The sequence below is a fragment of the Acomys russatus genome, chromosome 21, assembly GCF_903995435.1.
Source record: "Acomys russatus chromosome 21, mAcoRus1.1, whole genome shotgun sequence".
In the NCBI taxonomy this organism is placed as follows: domain Eukaryota; kingdom Metazoa; phylum Chordata; class Mammalia; order Rodentia; family Muridae; genus Acomys; species Acomys russatus.
In genome coordinates this window covers 8,016,589-8,036,000 of record NC_067157.1, presented here as the reverse complement: position 1 = coordinate 8,036,000, position 19,412 = coordinate 8,016,589, and the positions used below count along the sequence as shown (strand labels likewise).

The following is a 19,412-nucleotide window of genomic DNA, read 5'->3' as shown; positions in this document are numbered from 1 at the left end:
CAATCTTTATATTTGGTTATCTGCTCTAAACTATACTTTGTAAACATAAAATAGAATGTTACGATCTCATTCTGTGTTTCACCTTGAAAATATAACTAGTCACATTGGTTCTTAGCATAACTAAAAATACATTTTTGAACATGTTAAAGGACTTCATTTATAATATATTAACAATTAAAGCTAGGAGTTTTATCCCTCTTAAATTAGAGCCTTAAAAGTTTAAACATAATCCATAAAAAGAAATCAGAACAGATTTTTTTGTATGATCAATAACACCTAATTTAGAATTCTAGGCTAAACATGTTTTAAGGCAGTGGTCTAAATTTTAACATTGTAAACAAATGAATGTTAATACAGTAGAGCATTATAGAATAATTTTAAAAAAAACATATCAAACCCATTAGCCAAGATGCCTATAGATGAATCTAGGTTAGCGTATGGTGACAGGAAGAACAGCATTTATTTATTTGTCTAGGAATTAATAAAGACACAAAAACATTTTGGATCAGGGTTAAAAACATAATCTTGAAATAGGCCTTGATAACCTTGAAATCAGGAACATTTTGAACCAGGGTACAATAAAATGGCTTTTTGTCTAAAAGGAGATAAACAGAGGTTAAGTTTTAAATATGGTCCAAACATCACACCCAATAAACAATTGTATGATTTTTTAAGAGTATAAAAAGAAATCAGAGACAATTTTTATTTTTAGGAGTTGGAAAGTATAGTCTTAGAGAAAAAAAAAGGCAGTTTTTTAGCCGAGAGCCAGGAATATTTGACTCTCTTAGCCTACAATTAACTGAGTTAGCACAGCTGCCAGTCGCTAGTCACTGCATGAAGGTTAACCCACCCCTGGCCTTCCTTGGCCTGCCTTTGGGCAGGCAGGGCTTAGGGAGTATCCAGTTAATCTTGGGCAGATGAAAGGGGGAGGGGCCAGGGCAGCAATGGCAAAGCAAGCAGTCATGTGGCCAGGCCATGTGTAAGAATTTTTAAATTGAAGAGAACTAACAGGCAGTCCTCAAGCACCCCAGAAATTATCTGGGTCGCTTTGAAACAGAGTGGATGCACAAGCTGGCCATGAAGCAGGGAGTGCCAGTAGCAGGCGCTCCGGTTCAAAATCTCAGGATGTGCAGAGGGCAACCTGGGCCGCCCCAGCACCTCTGTTCTCACCCGACTCTAATAGCAGAGTAGGCACAGCTCCAAGATCATGCCCCTGCATAGGCAGGAGAGACAGGAAGCCCCGTGCTTGAGTGTTCTAGGGGCCGAGTGTTCTAGGGGCCAAGGTTAGGCTCCGCAGGGCTGGGGGCAAACCGAGACAAAGAGAGCATCCATTTACCTCAGTGGCACTCTTGAAAAGCTGGTTGGGAAGGCTTCCTCACATGTGTGTGGCTCTGGACAAGTGCGCCTAGGTTAGTCTGAGTTCTTAGCCAGTGGCAGCAGGAAGTCAGAGAGCAGGAGAGTTCTTAGAGAAAGAAACTGAGACAACAGAATGGTCCTCTGAGTTTCGTATCAGAGTCACAGGCACCAATTTTATGTTTAAAATAAGATGATAAGACAACAGATGTCAGATATTAGATTACATAAGGTTTATTAAATGGGCATGGGGAGAGGAAAAGGGGGAAAGGAGTACCCCAGAGAGAAAGAGAGAAAGGAATAGAGGCAGAAGAAGAGAGGGGAAGAGTGGGGGGGCGGGAGTAAGGGAAGTCTGTCCTTTTGTATTAGGCAAGGCCACGCCCCCATGGCAGGTAGGCAGTGACATCACAGGTAGGCACACTAACGCAGAATCCCAACACATGGCCCGAGTGTACATGCACACGCACATCTACACAAACACAATAAACCAAAAGAAACTCTTTGAACAAAAATGTGCCACCAATTACTCACCCTAAAGCTGCAGACATGTGTGTCATTATCATGTACAGTGGCTTCTCTGGATATGTGAAATGAGCAAGGAGTTTCTTTACCAGTAAATAACCCAGAACCATTTTCAAGAGAATATTAGTTATAAAAAAACAAGCGTGCAGAAAGATAAACATAAAATGTCTTACCCTTTTTTGGCACAATTTTTTTATCATATCTCTTAGGAATTAATTAGGCTGAACTTAACAGTAGCTCTAGGGAGTACAGTATTTACTTATCTTAGAAAACAAGTTTCCTTGCTGAGTGTGTAGCTCATGGCTAAGCACTTGTTTGGCATCCCCAGGTCCTGCTCAGTCACTGGCGCAGGGCAGGGGTTGATGGAGGGGTATAAACAGAGACAAAGATGACAAAAACAAGTGTAGAACCCAAGCTCTCCTTTCTTCTTCTCTCTCCCACAGACTGGAGGCCTCATTAGACCGCTGACTTAGTTATGGTCCTCACTGCTGTGAGGAGACAACGTGACCACAGCAACAGGAAATCTGCTGGCTTACAGTTTCGGAGGGTTAGTCCATTATGGTAGGAAGCACGGCAGCGTGCCGGCAGACAGCCTGCTGGAGGAGCCGAGAGTTCCACATCTTGGTTCGCAGGCAGCAAGAGACTGTGTCACTGGGCGTGTCGTGAACATGCCTCAAAGCCTGCCTCCGCAGTGACATTCTTTCTCCAACAGGCCCACACCTCTAATAGTCCCTATGGCCTATTGGGGCCAATCACACTCAAACTGCCGCAATCCCCAAGTCTCTACTGTGTCTCTAAGAAGTTGGGTTATAGTCTAGATGTGTTAAGCCCTGAATGTCCAAGGTACATACCAACTGAATCAGTCTGTCTCCTGCTGCTGAGAATCAGTGGGGTTTCCAGAAGCCCTCGTCCTAGGCTCTGCACATATCTCTTTGGCTAGACTTGTCATGTGATCACAGAGCTGTATCAACTGCTGGCGGGATCTTTGGAGTTTTGAGGTGGGGTCCTAGGCCGCTGAGGCTACCTATGTAGAGGATGGAGATCCTCTGCCTTCACTTTCCACAAGCTAGGATTAAAAGCCTACGGCACCATGCCCAGCTAACGAGGAGATCTTTTTAAAGGAGTGCACGGCTACCACACACGTAATCAAGCTCTGTTACTGTGAGAAGGTAGGTGAGTAGATAACTAACAATGCCTGCTGTTCGCGCTCTGAAATGTAGGGTGTAAGATCGTGGGGAAGTATTAGAGGCGAATAAAGTCAAAAGCAAATGAAATTCTTAATATATAATTCAAAGAGAAAGACTGAGTATAAATTTTTTAACTTTTTTTTTTTTTTAATTTCATATATGAGTTCTGTATTTACTTGATTTCCATTCCACACTTTTCCTTTTCTGACTCCTCCTGTGTGCCATTTCCTGTCAGCATCATGGCTTCTACCTCCTCTTCGGATATTATTGTTACATAGATATATACATGCATACAAATGGATTATATAAGCAAAGCCTGCTGGGATTTAATGGGTGTGGCTCCCTGTCACATATAGAAGACATTCTTGTACTGGATGCTCTGATCCTCAGGCTCTTACAGTCTTTCTGTCCCTCATCTATAATGTCCCCTGAGCCTTGAGTATAGGACTATGTTATAGACATATCAGCTGCGGATAGACACCCCATAAGCAGCTGTTCATTGTGCTTTGACCAGTTGTGAATTTCTGCGATGGTCTCTAGCTGCTGCTGGTGGGGGGGGGGAGCAGGGAAGTGTGTGTGTGTGTGTGTGTGTGTGTGTGTGTATGTACGTACATATACATATACACACACACATATATTACATATTTGTGTGTGTGTATGTATGTAGAATGCAATTAGAAATTACACTGTTTGAAAGAAGTGGTGGTAGTGGGTTTTCTATGGCCCACCACACTCAGATAGTTGGCTACGCTTCTAGCACAAGGCATAGATTTCCCTCTGTTGAGCAGGCCCGAAGTCCAATTAGGTAGCTGTAGTTATCCCCAAGATATAGTTGCTTACTATAGTACCCTTAAGGGCATCTTGCTGTGCTGCTGCACATAAATTCCTATTTAAAACAAAACAAAACAAAACAAAACAAAAAGCCTTCATGCAGCAATTGCTTCCTTACTCTGATCACTTTTCGTAAGTGGGTTGATTTGATTTGGTTGTTGTTGGGGCTGACGTGCTGGGAAGGATTGAGTCTGTGTCTCATATTATACCATTGGCTTACGTAGGTTACACTGTATACCCTAGGCTGGCCTAGAACTCATTAGTAGCCAGGGTTGGCCTCCAACTCTCTGTCATCCTCATGAGTACCACGTGTCCAGCTTATTCCTTTCTTTTTTTTTTTTTAAGATTTATTTATTTATTATTTATACAATGTTCTGCCTGTGTGTCCACCTGTACACCAGAAGAGGACACCAGATTTCATTATAGATGGTTATGAGCCACCATGTGGTTGCTGGGCATTGAACTCAGGACCTTTGGAAGAGCAGATTGTGCTCTTAACCTCTGAGCCATCTCTCCAGCCCCCCAGCTTATTTCTTTATTACTCCTTTCTAACGAAGGCTAAGCAGGAAAAATAAATAACCAAGAGTACAAAAATATGCATGAAGACTTTTATTTAAGGTAATTTTTAGATCCCATGCACGGAAAGCCTAACTATATCGCTCTGGGCACCTACAATAGGAGTAAAGTCCTAAGAAGCAGATTCTCTTAGATTCCTCCGCCCTGCATGGCCTCCCTGCTGGCCACTACCTTGTGTTTTTGCATAATGGGATGCAGAGTTGTTCAGCTGATAAAATGTGAGACGTTGGGAGTACAATACTAGATAGTAATTACGGAACAAGTTTAAAGACGATGGAACACCTGTTCCTACAGAAAGTGGGGGCCCATGATGGCAGTAGTTTCCTCTTTAGCGGTTATAGTCTAAGTAGTTAAAAACAAGAACAGCAAAATCCTCAATCTATGAAGTTGGAAGCTGGAAGAAATCTGTTCTCCAGTTTGCTCTCTTCCTTTCAGTGATGAGCTAAGTAAGAATGAGTTACTTGGGCGTGCAAGGAATTTACCTCTGAGCTGCTTGTGAAATAGACAAAAAGAAAAGTATTTTTAAGCTAGGTTCTTGATTAAGATGACTCTATTGATTTGGTCTAACCAAGTGATTTGAGGGAAACTTGATTAATTTCCCCATTTACTTTGAACAAAAAGAGGCAAGCTTGGGGCTGGAGAGCTGGCCAGCAGTTAGGAGCACTTACTGTTCTTCCAGAGGACCCAGGTTAGGTCCCCAGCACCCATCCATGACAGGTGTCTCAAAACCACCTATAACTCAGCTCCAGGAAATCTGATGCCTTCTGGACTCCATACACACACACACACACACACACACACACACACGCGCGCGCGCGCGCGCGCGCGGACAGAGACATAATTAAGAATAAGATATGAAAAAACAAAAAACAAAACAAAACAAAAAACCAACCAACCAAACAGCCAAGAACAAAGTCAAACAAGCCAGGGATGGGAATCCCAGCACTTAGGAGGCAGGGAGAGGACAGCCTGGTCTACATATCATCCAGGACAGCTGCCTTGTGAAACCCTGTCCACAGAGAGAGAGGGTGGAGGCTTAACTTTCTTTCCCTGGTGCTTAGAAACAAGGGTGAAAGCTGGGTGAGTGCATGCTGGGCACATACCACTGTTGGATCCTTGGATAGCCTTGGCTTACTCCCACTCCCCATCACTAGTCATCAGGTAAATAAACATGTCACACTGTCATTGGTCTGAGTTATCACTTTGTCCTTTCTAAACTTCATGCTGTAGATGAAGTATTTAACCTCCTTGGAATGCTGTAATAAGAACAGCAAGTAGGCAGTACAAACGAACGTGCTTTGTAAGTGATGGCTGCGGTAAACGATGATTTTCACTTAACTATTGCTACCATTGTTCTTGTTGTTCCTGAAGATGTGGCATTTAAAGGCTCTTACTTAGTTAATGAATGCTGTTTAGTATTATAGATGCCTTTATTAAAAGCTCATAGTTACTCATTTTCATCCTGAGGGTAATTCAGAACACCCACAGCTTCTTGCTTGCTGGGCTCTTGCTTTTTTTTATTCCTAAACTGCATGAGAGGCTTGACCTAAATGCTTAACCCTTCTGAGCTGTAGACTTCTTCATGATTTCACTATGTAGTTTTTGCAAATGTGACTATATAAATTTAAAAATAATGTTTTTAACTCTTTTAATGATTTGGGGGTAGGGTCTCTCTATGTAGCCCTGGCCACATAACTACTGGCTATATAAACCAGGCTGGCCTCGAATTCACAAAGATTTGCCTGTCTCTGCCTCCCAAATGCTGGGATTAAAGACATGTGGCATCAAGCCTGGTGTTATTAATTTTTTGAGAATTTCATATATGCATGCAATGTATTTTGATCATATGCATTCCCTACTCCCCCTTAGTGCTTCCCAGATCTTACCCTGCACCCCCAGATCTTACCCTGCCCCCCCTCCAGGTCTTACCCTGCCCCCTCAGAATCAGTTGTGGTTTGCTTTTTTTTTTTTTCTCTTTTTAGGAGATGGTTTTATAAAAATAGAGAGTATTTGCAAGTTAGCAATAAATGTTTTTCAGATTTATTTTTACTTATTATGTGTATGTCTGTGCAAGTATGTCCCATGTATATAGGGGTGCTGTCAGAAGCCAGGAAAGGGGCATCGGAGCCTCACTCGTTTCTGAGCTACAGCTGGACATGGCCCTCTGGAGGAGCAGGAAGCACTCTTGACCACTGAACTATGTTCCCAGCCCTACAGCAACATTCTTATTCTTTTAGTCACTTTGTGTTTGTTGGGTTGGTCGATTGGTTTTGGTTTTTTGAGACAGGGTTTCTCTGTGTAGCTGTCCTGGATTCGCTCTGTAGGCCAGGCTAGCCTCAAACTCACAGAGACCCGCCTGCCTCTGCCTCCCTGAGTTATTTTAGTCACTTTATTTAAAAGATGGTTTTATATCTTAGCTCCACTTCTTAAAAATATTTTCTGAGGGGGCAGCAAGGTTGCTGGGCAGGAAAAGGATTGCTTGAGGGCCACCTGGGTAACTGTATAGTAATAAGATCTCATCTCTAAGTGAGAGCAGCCTCCCTGGGCCTTGGCGATTCTGAAAGCTAGCTGGTCTATAAGGAGAGCTGCTTTTAGGTTAGGGCCCAATCCTAGTACCTAGAAGTAGCTTCCTGCTTGGCCGTTCTCTGTAACACTTGCTCTGCCCTCTGAGATGCCTCCCTTTTCTGTGAGACTTAGTTCATACTTAAAGCTATGTCGTGGGCGATTGTTTGCTTGCTTCTTACTTTAATTTAACATTTTTTCACACCACAAATTTTGATTATATTCTTCCCAGCACAACTTTACATTCTCTCTCTTTAAAAAGAAAAAGAAATAATGAGTGTTGCACAACGCTCTGATGTTGTCTGCTGTTGGAGACGCAAAGCTGGGTGTTCAGAAACTCCTGTTTCCTTTAACTCACCCCAAACCACCTCCATAAAGCCTGAGATTGCTGTGACGCTTACTTCACATTCTGGAAGCCGCATCCATGGTTCTTTAGGAGACAGACCTCTGAGAGTGAAGCTGCTGGGAGGTAATTCCCTTAAAGCTCAGAGAAGCTTCTATGTCTAGATAAGAGGCCTTCCCATCACCATCTGCAATGTTCGGGGTGTTGTTGTTGTTGTTGTTGTTGTTGTTGTTGTTGTAGTAAACAGAGTCTCATGTAACCCCTGCCTACACCTCCCAAATTCTGGGATTGTAAGTATATACTACCACAACCAGCTCACACCTGTTATTACTGTCGTCGTCGTCATCATCACCATCATCATCACCATCACCATGTGCAAGCCCAGCAGATATATGGAGGTCAGCAGACAATTCTTAGGGAGTATGCTCTCTCCTTTTACTTTCACATGGATTCTGGGGCTCACACTCAAACCTTTACCTGCTGAACCATCTTGTCAGCCCACATTTTTAATTTGTTCTTTTTCCTCATACTGTTTCTCTCTTTGGGAAACTTTCTACGAATATACTGGAAATGTGACGCAGTTTTATTCCCAGCCCAGCAAGTCTTCAGCTCTTCTTTTGTGCTCTAATGTTTTTGGTTGTGAGCCTAGCCTTTAACGGCTGAGCCGTCTCTCCAGCCCTATTTTGTCCTCTAAAATGCTTGCAAATTGAACAACTCTCTTTAGTTTGTCTCTTGTATTGTATGTGTGTCCATATACACTATGTATGTTACAGCAAAAGCTAGTGGGTACTTCCAGCATCGGCCTAAAATCTCCTTATCTAGCTAAGTTTATTAAAGGTACTTTATTTTAGCTGGTAAAAGATGTCTGTGTTTCCAGTTACCACAGCAGAGTTTTTCCTGTAACAGTTTGCTCACTGCCTTTTTAGCTTATGCTAAAAGGAGACCATTTTTACCCCTACATTGTTTAGACTCAGTTTAGCCCTTTGTTATTGCAACACTATTCATAAATATTTAGTTTACTTATCAAACACCTATTATTTCATAGCAGGCCATTGTGTATTTTGGTGATTTGACACCACCGTTTTCATTTTTACCTGTCGGAATTGACTGAAAGGCTTCTGCCAAGGGCCATGCAACCCTTGTGACTGCCTAAAGTCAGCCCACACTTGTATGTTTTGTGAGCTTTCCTTAAACTTTGCTTCCAACTTGTTTCTTGATGTTCTATTGGCCACACCCAGAGTTAATGTGGAGGGGTGAAATGGGAGCCTGGAAACTACATTATATTCGCACGGAGTCATCTAGAATTAGTTAGATTCCAGCAGAGCCCCAGCTCCACATTACTGTGCCCCTGAGAACTCTTTCCATCAGTGTGCAGCAATTTTCTCCCCTGTAATGGAGGATTAATAATACCTATCGCAGGGTTGAGGGGAGGCTTAAATTTTCAGTGACTGCTTGCTTTTGTTTTAATGTGCGTGAGGGGTAATTTCTGGTTTTGTGGTGCTTTAAGACAGAGTCTCATACTGTAACCCAGGCTGGGCTGGAACTCACTGTGTAACTCCTGGCAGTCCTCTGCGCTCAGCCTCCCAAGTGCTGGCTCTATAGGCATGACCCACCATGCTCCCATCTTACTGTTTTGTTTTGCTTGTTCTGCTTTGTCATGTGCATTGTATTCCATCAGATTTCGTTCTACAGGGTTGATATACTTGGAAGTTTTTGTTTGGTTATAAAAGGTAATACTGTCATTCTCATACAAAGTGTAGAAAAGTATATAAAAGGAAATAGGCATCCCCTGACATCTCGTGGAATTTAGTCCTGATCTTTGAGCTCCTCGGGCCTTTCTGTCTTATTCGCTACTGAAGGCATATGCATCCATCTTAGTCTCGAAGACATGGTCCTTGAAGAAAGAGGACATGTTTCTGAAAATCCCTAGTTTTACATGTAGGACTGAAAGAGACAATGTGACAAAGCATTTAGCCCATGCCTTACACAGACCATATTCACATTTAACTGGTGCTATAACTGAAGACTCCCAGAAACCTTAAGCTAGGTGAGGCAGCAGTGTGCTTTGAGAGCAAGGTGATGGCTCCCGCCATCATTAACCTGAGACCAGACTTGTAGGGTAGAGTAAGGAAGATTATAGAGACATCCCAGACTAGTCAGTACAATGACCTCTAAAAGCTTAATTAGGAAAGCTTCCCCCAAATCACATGTACATGGTTTTATTTTTGAGAACTGAATCCTGGCATTGGTCATAAAGTGATATATTCTTGACACTTAGACAAACATTTTCTTTGTGTTTCAGTCAAAGAAGTTTGGCAGAGATCACAGAGCTTATCCACACGGCTCTCCTGGTGCATCGTGGGATAGTAAATTTAAGTGAATTGCAGTCTTCTGATGGACCACTGAAAGACATGCAGTTCGGAAACAAAATCGCTATCCTGAGTGGAGACTTTCTCCTAGCAAACGCCTGCAATGGACTAGCTCTTCTGCAGAACACAAAGGTAAAAACATGGCTCGCTGTGCCTGCATGGCTACAGGTGGCTCATGCTCAACTACAGAAGCCACAGAGGTCTGTGTGTCCCTGTGTGGATGCTCACTGACACTGATGCAGGTGACATCGGCAGTGTCAACATGAGGTAAAGGAGACTAGTGCTAGGCCGCGTTTCTGAGGAGCAGAAGTGAGTCACAGAGCTGTCATCTCAGCACTCTGAGGAGGCAGGCACATGGCTGTCATCTCAGCACTCTGAGGCAGAGGCAGGGTGATTGTGAGTTCAAGGCCAAGGGAAAACAAGCACACAGGAGGAGGCAAGAGGATTAGTACAAGTTCCGGGCTATGGTGTAAACGAAAACTAAAAATCCAAATATAAATCCAAAATAAAAGAGCAAGGCTGGGGATCTAGCGCAGTAGCAGAATGCTTGCCTGGCTTGTGTGGCAGGAAGAGAGAGGCAGGAGGAAGGGGTGGGTAGTGGTGGGGAAGGAGACTGAAAACACTTAAAGCCTTGAAGTATTTTGAATGTTTATCTGAACAGCATAATCTGGAATGGGGAACTTGATGTGCAGGTGTATCTATTGCATCATTGTAGCGTTATCTGTAATAGTAAAGAGTGAGCAGAATGATGTCAAATAGTGAAGGATTTACGTGATGTATCTAAATGCATGTTAAATAGGCATTAAAATTTGTGAAAAATGTTAAATAGCGTAGGGAAGTGTTCATATCATAATATGTGCTTGCAAGAACATAGGATTTAAAATAATAACTTATACTATTTAACTTATACTTTATACTTTAAACTTATACTTTAAGCAAGTTCTTGCCTATGTAACAAAAAAGAATCCTCATATATAAAGGAATGAATGAACAACTATAAGGAAATACATCAAAATAATAACTAATCCACTGCTTCATGAGATTGTAGATAATCTTTGTTATATTTTTGTTTAAGACAAGGTTTCACTGTGTGACCTCAAATCTGTAGTGCTCCTGTTGGCTCAGACTCCCAAGTATGCAGAGGCAGAGGATTATGGGAGTTTTCTGGCCATTAACCCAGCTCTTGTGTGCTCTCATAGGCTTGAACTTGTGAAGATCTTTCCTCGGTCTCTGAAGTGCTGAGATTAGTCACATCCCACCAATGCACAGCCTTAAAAACTATATTCTTTAGGAAAATAGAGGCCTGGAGAGGTGGCTCAGCAGTTAAGAGCACTGACTGCTCTTCCAGAGGACCCAGGTTCAATACCCAGCTCCGACGTGGCAGCTCACAACTGTCTGTAACTTCAGTTGCAGGGGGTTCAGTGGCCTTTTCTGGCATCTATGGTCACTGCTGCTGAACAGGCAAAAAAAGAAAAAAAAAAAGTATCAGTAATACAGTGTTAAATATGGCTAAGAAACAAACGCAAGTATGTGAATATCCATCAAGAATAGTTGTTTTAAATCAGGTGTGGTGGCGGACACTTTTAATCTTAGCACTTGGGAGGCAGAGGCAGGCAGATTTCTGTGAGTTTGAGAGCAGCTTGGTCTAGATACCAGATTCCAGTGTCTTCACTTTAAGACATTTCTCAGAGGACCTACAGGACTCTTCTGCATATATCTCATTGGCCAGGATTTAGCAGGCTGCTCACCATCAGGGAAGGAGGCTAAGAATGTGCCTTGTTTGGTGGATAGATAACCAGCCAGAAATATAAAAGATGCTGAGAGACTGTAGCATCCTGTCCCTACATATCCACCATGGTTTTGTACTTTAGCCTAGTACATATTTCATGAGCTGTAGCCACAGCTTTTAAAGGAGAAGGTGGTATGATGATTTTACATGGGGAAAAGCGAATTACCAGCATGGAGACAGATGCCGAGCCTCTCGCCTCCTTCCAGCGGACATACCTGCTGCTTGCTTCATGGCCGACTCCTCCCTCCTCTCTCTGCAGCATGCATTTGGTTGGACCTCACTGGTTTTATCACGGACCCACAGGCAAGAGCGAGTCTTTAACTGTCTCTGGGAGTCACTGGCCTATGGTCTGTCCTGCCTTTCTCCCCTGCTGTGGTCTGTGACAGGTATGGGCCTTACCTGGAGAAGGGAAAGCCTCCCGTGGATAAAGTTGGGAGGAGTGTTTGGGTGCATTGGGCTGCACGTGGCTGAGGCATAAACACTGGCCACTATGGATTAGACCCAAATGCCTGAGGGGAAGAAATAGTCACGATCTCTTACTTAATTGTCCCTAGTTCTATGTTCTGAGAGTTAGCCTCAACTTTGTATTACCTTGGGGAAAAAAAAAATTAAGGCTCAATACTTTCAGAAAAAATTTCTCTTTGTTTTCCTCTTGTCAGTTTGAATTTACTTCCCACCATCCTGTGATACCAGATGAACGCAGGGTTTAATACACCACAATCAAGTTTAACACTTTACAGTACTACCCCAGCTTCTCCGTGCTGTCTTACAAAAGTGTAGTGGTGCTTTTATGTGAAAGTACAACTGGGCTATAATGATGCAAACAAATAATTGTGTAAACTACTTCCTTTTGAGGGACTAACATTTAAAACATTCTCTTTCCTTCAACTAACTTGTACCAGCCACATATTCTTCCTTTCACTGTGGCTCAATTGCAGTGAAAATGGAGGTTTTATTCCCATGAAAATCAAATCAGACTCACAGCCTCTGAAATCTTCTCTTGGTGTTCAGCACTCAAAGGCATCACTATACATGTTTCAGAACCCAGGACCTCCACTGCCTGCCACGTTAGGCACTGGGTTTCATCAGTGCTGCTTGATTTACAAAGAGAAGACCAGGAGAAGGCAAAGGAAAGCTAAGCATGTCCGGTAGCAGTGGCCTGAGAAATAGGGAGCAGAGTCCCCTCCCTTGGAGCCCTAGCCCTCACAGCCTCTGCACGGACTGCTCCCTCACATTTGCCCCCCTCCCCCCCCCTCCTCCCCCGCCCCCCAGCAGGACATCCTCTTTCAGCTTGAGTGTGTGTCTCTCTGGGGTTGGTGGTTGTAAGGTGAAGCCTTTATTCCGTGCGTCCCTCCTTTTGATCCCAAGCGTGGATCTTCTCCACCTTGTCCTTCAAAGGCTCACGGAAGATTCCACAGGCTCATCTTCTGTGACAGACCTAGCATGCCATGTCCACAGATTCGGGGTTGATCTCCAGATCTAAGCACTTCACAGCCGTCATTTGATCAGAATAGGTGAGGTCCAAATTGTGTGAACAGTACTGTGACTGCTAGAGGCCGTGAAAGGAAACGAAGTGTGTGGAGTCAGGCGTTCTCTGGCGAACACCTCCCCACATTCACAGCCAGCCCTTTTAACTGATCGCTTGCTTCTGTTTCCCTCAGAATAGTATTTAAAGGAACGTCAATATTTTATAGCACAGGACCTATTTTATTAAACAAGACTTACCTCTAAAACTGATTACAATCTTGGAATAGTTAGATTCTACATGATGTTTTAATTTCCTTTTATACCAAAAAAAGTGTAAACAAAGGTGAATTAAATAGACACCGTGGTAAAGAGGGATGGGGCAGAACGTGACGCAGAGTTCCTGTGGTAACATGTCACCGTTTTCCACAGTGACAGCCTGCTCTTTTTTTTTAATGGCTAAAGTTGGCATGTTTGTAGCAGTTTAAATATTTTATAGCTTCTTCATTCTACTCGCTTTCTGTTTTCTTCTGCTAGTGGGTTTGCAAGCTACATGGTATGTTTCCCTCAGCCTCCAGGGGCAGACTGTTAGATGAAGGTTTCCACACTCAGAAGGAATTCAGAGCTGATTTATAATTGCCAAGGGTAAAATTAGCAAAGTCAATTATTCTCCCTTTGGCTTTTCCCTAAAGATATTAGGATTCTTCTAGGTAATTGCCTTAGGTTACACTTAGACTTTTAAATATTCCTGAATATAGAAAATGGCATATTAATCCTGAAACAAAAGTCTTATTATTATTATTATTATAGATGGAGTCAAAAGTACAAATTAAGAAGATTTTAAATTCAAGAGTGACTCTGAAAATGAATGGTTGAGTTTTTGTTCATTCATTCAGCTATGGAACTTTTTTTTAGTACGCCATTATGTAAGACCTGGACTAAACCTTCAGCATTTGGAGCCATAAGTTCCCTCATGCCACTGACATATGTGCACATGCCACTGACATATGTGCACATGCCACTGACATAGGTGCACATGCCACTGAATAGGTGCGCATGCCACTGAATAGGTGCGCATGCCACTGACATAGGTGCGCATGCCACTGACATAGGTGCGCATGCCACTGACATAGGTGCACGTAGGACATACTGTAATGCTCATCTAGCTATCATGATCATGTGCTCACTTCTGAACCTAAACTTCTAGTTTTTGAGCATCAAGTTATTACAGAGACATGTTAAATAATTAAAGGATGGATCATAAAATAGAAAAGCAATATAATTTAAAGATTTTTTAAATGTATGTGTAGTATGTGAAATTCTGTGAGTATATATGTACTGTGTGCATGCAGGAGCCCTTGGAGACTGAAGAGGGCGTCAGAGCCTCTAGAACCAGAGTTAAAGCGGTCACGAGCTGCCATGTGAGTGTGAGAACGAACCCAGGCACTCTACAGGAATCCTATGAGCTCTAAACTGCTGAGCATGTTTCCAGCCGCTATAGCTTGTCACTTAACAAACCATTACAGATTTTCTTTGGTATTTATGTAGACTGGATCTGGATTTTTAAGATTAGTCCAAAGTGTAAATAAGATCATTTTATTTAGGGAACTGCTTGCCATTCTTTTTTGTGCGGTCTTATTTTTATAGTAAGGAACCTAACATTTAAATAAGTTCTCACTGAGAGACACATATACACACGCAGTCATTTTCACTGAATGAGCCTACTGCTGTTCATCAAATGAGAGACTGGGAGTCAGCCTGCTCTTGTCTGACACCCAAGAGCATTGTTATGCTGTCAGTCTTGGGCTATTCTATTAAGCATTAGTGATTTGCAGTTCTAAATAACTGGCAGCACAGATGTACTCCTTATGAGGATATATCTCCTTATGTTAATTCCGTCTTCCTACAGGCATAAATATGCTGTTTACAAGGAAGAATTTTGTTTGTGTAAATATGTTCAATTTATGCATATAAATCTTCTTGGTATATTTGTGTGTATGTGTATATGTATTATATTTGTGTATATATGTGTGTTTATTTAGGTGTGTGTACATGTGGGTGTGAGGAAGATAGCATGTGCATATGCATGTAATGGCCAGAGGCTGTGTCAGTGTTTTCCTCAATTGCTCCCTACCTAATGTTTTATTTATTAATATTAAGTCAGAGTCTCACTGGGTATGCCTGGCTGACCTAGAACTTACTCTATAAAACAGGTTGGTCTTGTGCTCAGAGATCTGGCTGGCTCTGCCTCCTGAATGCTGGTGTTAAAGGCATGCACCACTTTGCCCGGCCAACTCTCAGGTTTGTTTGTTTGGGTTTTGGGGGGTTGCTTTTCTTGAGGCAGGGTCTCCCTGATTCTGCTAGACCTTGGGGATTGGCTCACCGGGCTAGCCAGGGGGCCTCCTGTCTACATCTTGCCTGTGATGGGGTTGCAGGAATGCTTTGCCACCGTAGAATCTTAACCGGTGCTGGAGAGTAAGCCTTCATCCTGACTTGACAGGCCAGGCCATCTCCTCAGCCTAAATATCTGAAGTAAACAGTTGGGTATTGGGGTTTGTGTTTGTCCTGTCTGTTAACATCGATTTTACTTTTTAGCTTAAAAACATGCTACATATATGAACTTAGGTTTCCCCTTCCCCTATCATTTTTGAGGCATTTTGAGATCTAGATCTGTGGTATAGAATTCTTGTAGGCTCTGGGCTTTGTCTTCAGTGTTCAGGGTCAAAGATATAAAATGGGCATTATTATGACAATGCGTTTATATCCTTGCTAGCATTTTTTACTTATAGAGATTATTTATCGGGTATGGGGAGCCTCTGTGAGACATTATCTCATGTAGCCCAAGCTCTCATCAAACTTGTTTTGTAGCTGAGGTTAACCTTGAATTTTCATCCTCCTGTCTCCACCTACTGAGGGTTATAGGCATGTGCCATCACATACTCAGCAGTTATTGTGTTTGACACCCGAGATTAATATTCTACCTTGTGTATAGATATTCATGGCCAGAGTATGTAGTGCAATAGGGAAGTAGGCTGTAACAATAAGGCACCTTCTCTGTGTCAGCTAAATAATTACTATCGTGAAAATACAATTCCAAAACAAATTTTTTATCATTTGCTAACATAGATATGTATAGATTTCACTTTCTGAATCTGCTTCCTTGACATTTAAAGTAATAAATTACTAGTATATGTAGAGTATACTAAAAAAGAAAAAAAGAAAAAAAACCTAAAAAGCAAATTAATATCACATCTTTTAAAATGTATTATCTCATTAAAGCCATGAGTGAAAGCAATGTCATTTTCTTTGGCAGAGAAGGTGACATCCCATCGTGTAAAGTGAATGCTTCTTTCAGAGTCTGACAAACTGGGAGCCTTGCAGCAAAACAGGAAAAACCTCCTGCATTCTTCAGAAGCACAGCTTTTCACATGTGTTGAGCTGGGCCTGCACCATGCTTGGCTGCACAGGCTATAGTATAGTAACCTTTTTCTTGTTCTTTGAGACAGTTTCTAGGCAAGCAAGGCACAAGATTTAGGAACAGTACAACTTTGATTCATGAGCTGCTTCTGAGAAGGTGTGCCCTCTGGGCCCCATATTTGTGGGACACATATACACATACCCTCTAAATCATGCATGCACACAAAATAATAATAAATATAAAATAATAAATAAATAAATAAAAACAAAAGTTTTTGCCTCTGCATCCCAACTGTGTTTTATCGTGTCTAACACTTGATTTGGTTTTTTAAAATGTTTTTAGTTCATTGAAAATTTCATACAGTCTGTTTTTATCATATTTACCCCCACATCTAATTCCCCTCCCGTATGGACCCGCGTCACCCTGACCTGCCTACCCACCCAGCGTCGAGGTGTGTTCGTGTTGCTCAATGACTTGTGGATGTGAGGCTTGCCCTGAACTATGGTTCACTAACCAGCTTTAAAGGAAGCGGATGCGCCCTCTCCCAGAAGTTTTCCAATGCCAATAGCTCCTCAGCTGGTGGTCGGATTTTGTGTGGACTTATCTATGCTGTCACACACTGCCCTGCTGTGTCTGGAAAACACTGTTTGCTTGAAATCATCAACGTCTGGCTTTTGCAGTCTTTTCACCCACTATTTCCCAAAGTTCCCTGAGTCTTGCGTGTGTGTGTGTGTGTATGTGTGTGTGTATGTATGTATGTATGTATCATATATGTGAATATACATCATATACACGTATACATGTGCACATACACACCATATTTAGGGCTAAGCCCTCCACAGTCTCATATTTTCTACATGTTGACTAGTTGATTATCGCTGTATTAATTGCAGTCTATTACAAGAAGAAGCTCTTCTAAGGAGGGTTGAGAGATGTGCTGATGTATCTGTATAGCAATGAATCATTATGACACTATGCCTGTTTACAGCTTAATAGTATTGGATTCTCCGCTAGGGCCTATGAACTATGTAGCCACAGGTTCTTGCCTCTGTTCACAGTGGCAGGAACGGATTCCATCTCGTGGAGTGGGCCTTAGAGCCAATCAGAAGTCATTAGTGACTCCCGTAACATCTGTGCCATTAATGACCAGTGGGCATATCTTGTCAGGCTGTTCATTATTGTAACTGACAGGGTTCGCAGCTGGATGAAACTGGTGGTTACTTTTCTCCTCCAGTAGCATGGGTGTCACCCTCCAGAACTATGAAAGCTAAATAAATTATAAAAGAAAAGGAAAAGGAAAGCATGGTGGTGCCTGACTAATCCTCACCCTTGAGAGGCAGGACAGGAGGAGATCATGAGTCTCATTATCCACTACTTAACAAGTTTGAAGCCAGCCTGGTCTGCATGAGACCCTATCTCAAAACGTCTTAAAAGTGGAGAAGCAGTGATAGGGAATTACAGTTAAAAATAAAATAATCCTAAAACAGAATATGTGTGTATACCCTCATCCTCTTATTAAGCCCAATTTTCTTTTAACTGTCAACATTTAAAGATATATTAGCAAATATTTGTGTTTGGTTTTCCCCTTACTTTATTTAGTTGCTAACATTATAAGGACTTGGTTTTCTAGACATCTTTTTTTTAATTGCAAGAAGATGGCATTTCTAATGTTATGAAGTAAGTAACCAAGCTTTTGTAGGGGACCTCTTTATAACTTTGTTTTGTTAGGAAAGTGTGGTGCAAGCTCCAAACAACTAACTTGAATGCATAGCTGCAAACTGCAGTGCATTTGTAATCAGATGCCTACTCTATTCTACCAACATGAAAAAGAAATCCCAAGAGAATTCAAAGGATTGACTGAGACCACTTTTCACTAATAGCTCAGTTGTATTGATATACATTTTTGTCTTAGCATTTCCATCATTTTCTTAACTCTATTAGAGTTGGAAGCACGCAAGGAAAAAAAAAAATAACCACCAGCCAAGGTTGGCTTGTAGAGCCTAAGCCCAGGAGCAGATTTTATTTATTTAGCAATAGTGACTGGGGAGAGCCTTTCTTGCAGCTAATGACCTGCTGCTGTTGTATGCCCAAGGCAAAGCTTAAGGCCATTAGTCCAACAGGTCATTAACTGACAAACGTCTGACCCCAAGGTCGGTTCTGATATTATAACTGTGAAAACATTAAAGTGGGGTTGGAGAAAGTGTGGCTGTGCCAGGGATGTTTCCTTTCAAGTATTTGGGGAAATGCACTTGATTATTTGTTGCTATTCATAAAGTTAATTTCTCTCTCTCTCTCTCTCTCTCTCTCTCTCTCTCTCTCTCTCCCCTCCTCGCCTCTCCCCTCTCTCTCTCTCTCTCTCTCTCTCTCTCTCTCTCTAATTGAGACAGGGTCTTGTTTAGCCTAGGCTAAAGTTACTATCAAACCTGCAGTCCTCCTATCTTAGCCTCCTAAGTATTGAGATTTTAGGTTTATGTCATCCCACCCAGCTGGACATCTTTAATTGCCTTTGTTCTGGGTTCATTATCAGACAACAATCAGTAGTCACCTGGAGATTAGGAACCACCAACCATTATGTGCTCAATCTAAAACCTGTTTCATAGAGGTAAAGCTTGATACACTAAGGCAGAAAGAATGTAAAGAGTCTAGTCTTGGCTTTGGTTTGTTGTTGTTGCTACTGTTATTTAAAACAGGGACTCAAGTGCTAGGATTATTGTTGTAGTTAAATACCAGTATGACCTAATAATGTTTATTATTAGGCCTGAAATTATTATTATGGCAGTATTTTCTAACCTGCTAGCAATCAATCAAGACAGACACCTGTTATATTTCAAAATAGCCTAGTTAACCTGGGGCAGGGCAGACATTAATCTCCTAAACTACTTCCTATAGTGGGGCAGGTATCCCCAATCCCATGCCATCCAATCCCATGCCATCTGCTTCTGATAATTTCTGTCAAGCTGATGCTCCCTCTCCCAGAAGTTTTCCAATGCCAATAGCT

The 19,412-nt window shown here is 42.1% G+C and overlaps 1 protein-coding gene across 1 annotated transcript in view; it reads left to right on the top strand.

Annotated features, from left to right (window-relative positions):
- Pdss2 (decaprenyl diphosphate synthase subunit 2) overlaps positions 1–19,412 on the top strand; it is a 242,005-nt gene that overhangs the window by 122,499 nt on the left and 100,094 nt on the right. Inside the window, exon 3 of the mRNA XM_051164164.1 lies at positions 9,677–9,875. Coding sequence (XP_051020121.1) covers positions 9,677–9,875 — 199 coding nt within the window. The remainder of the gene's footprint in view (positions 1–9,676; positions 9,876–19,412) is intronic.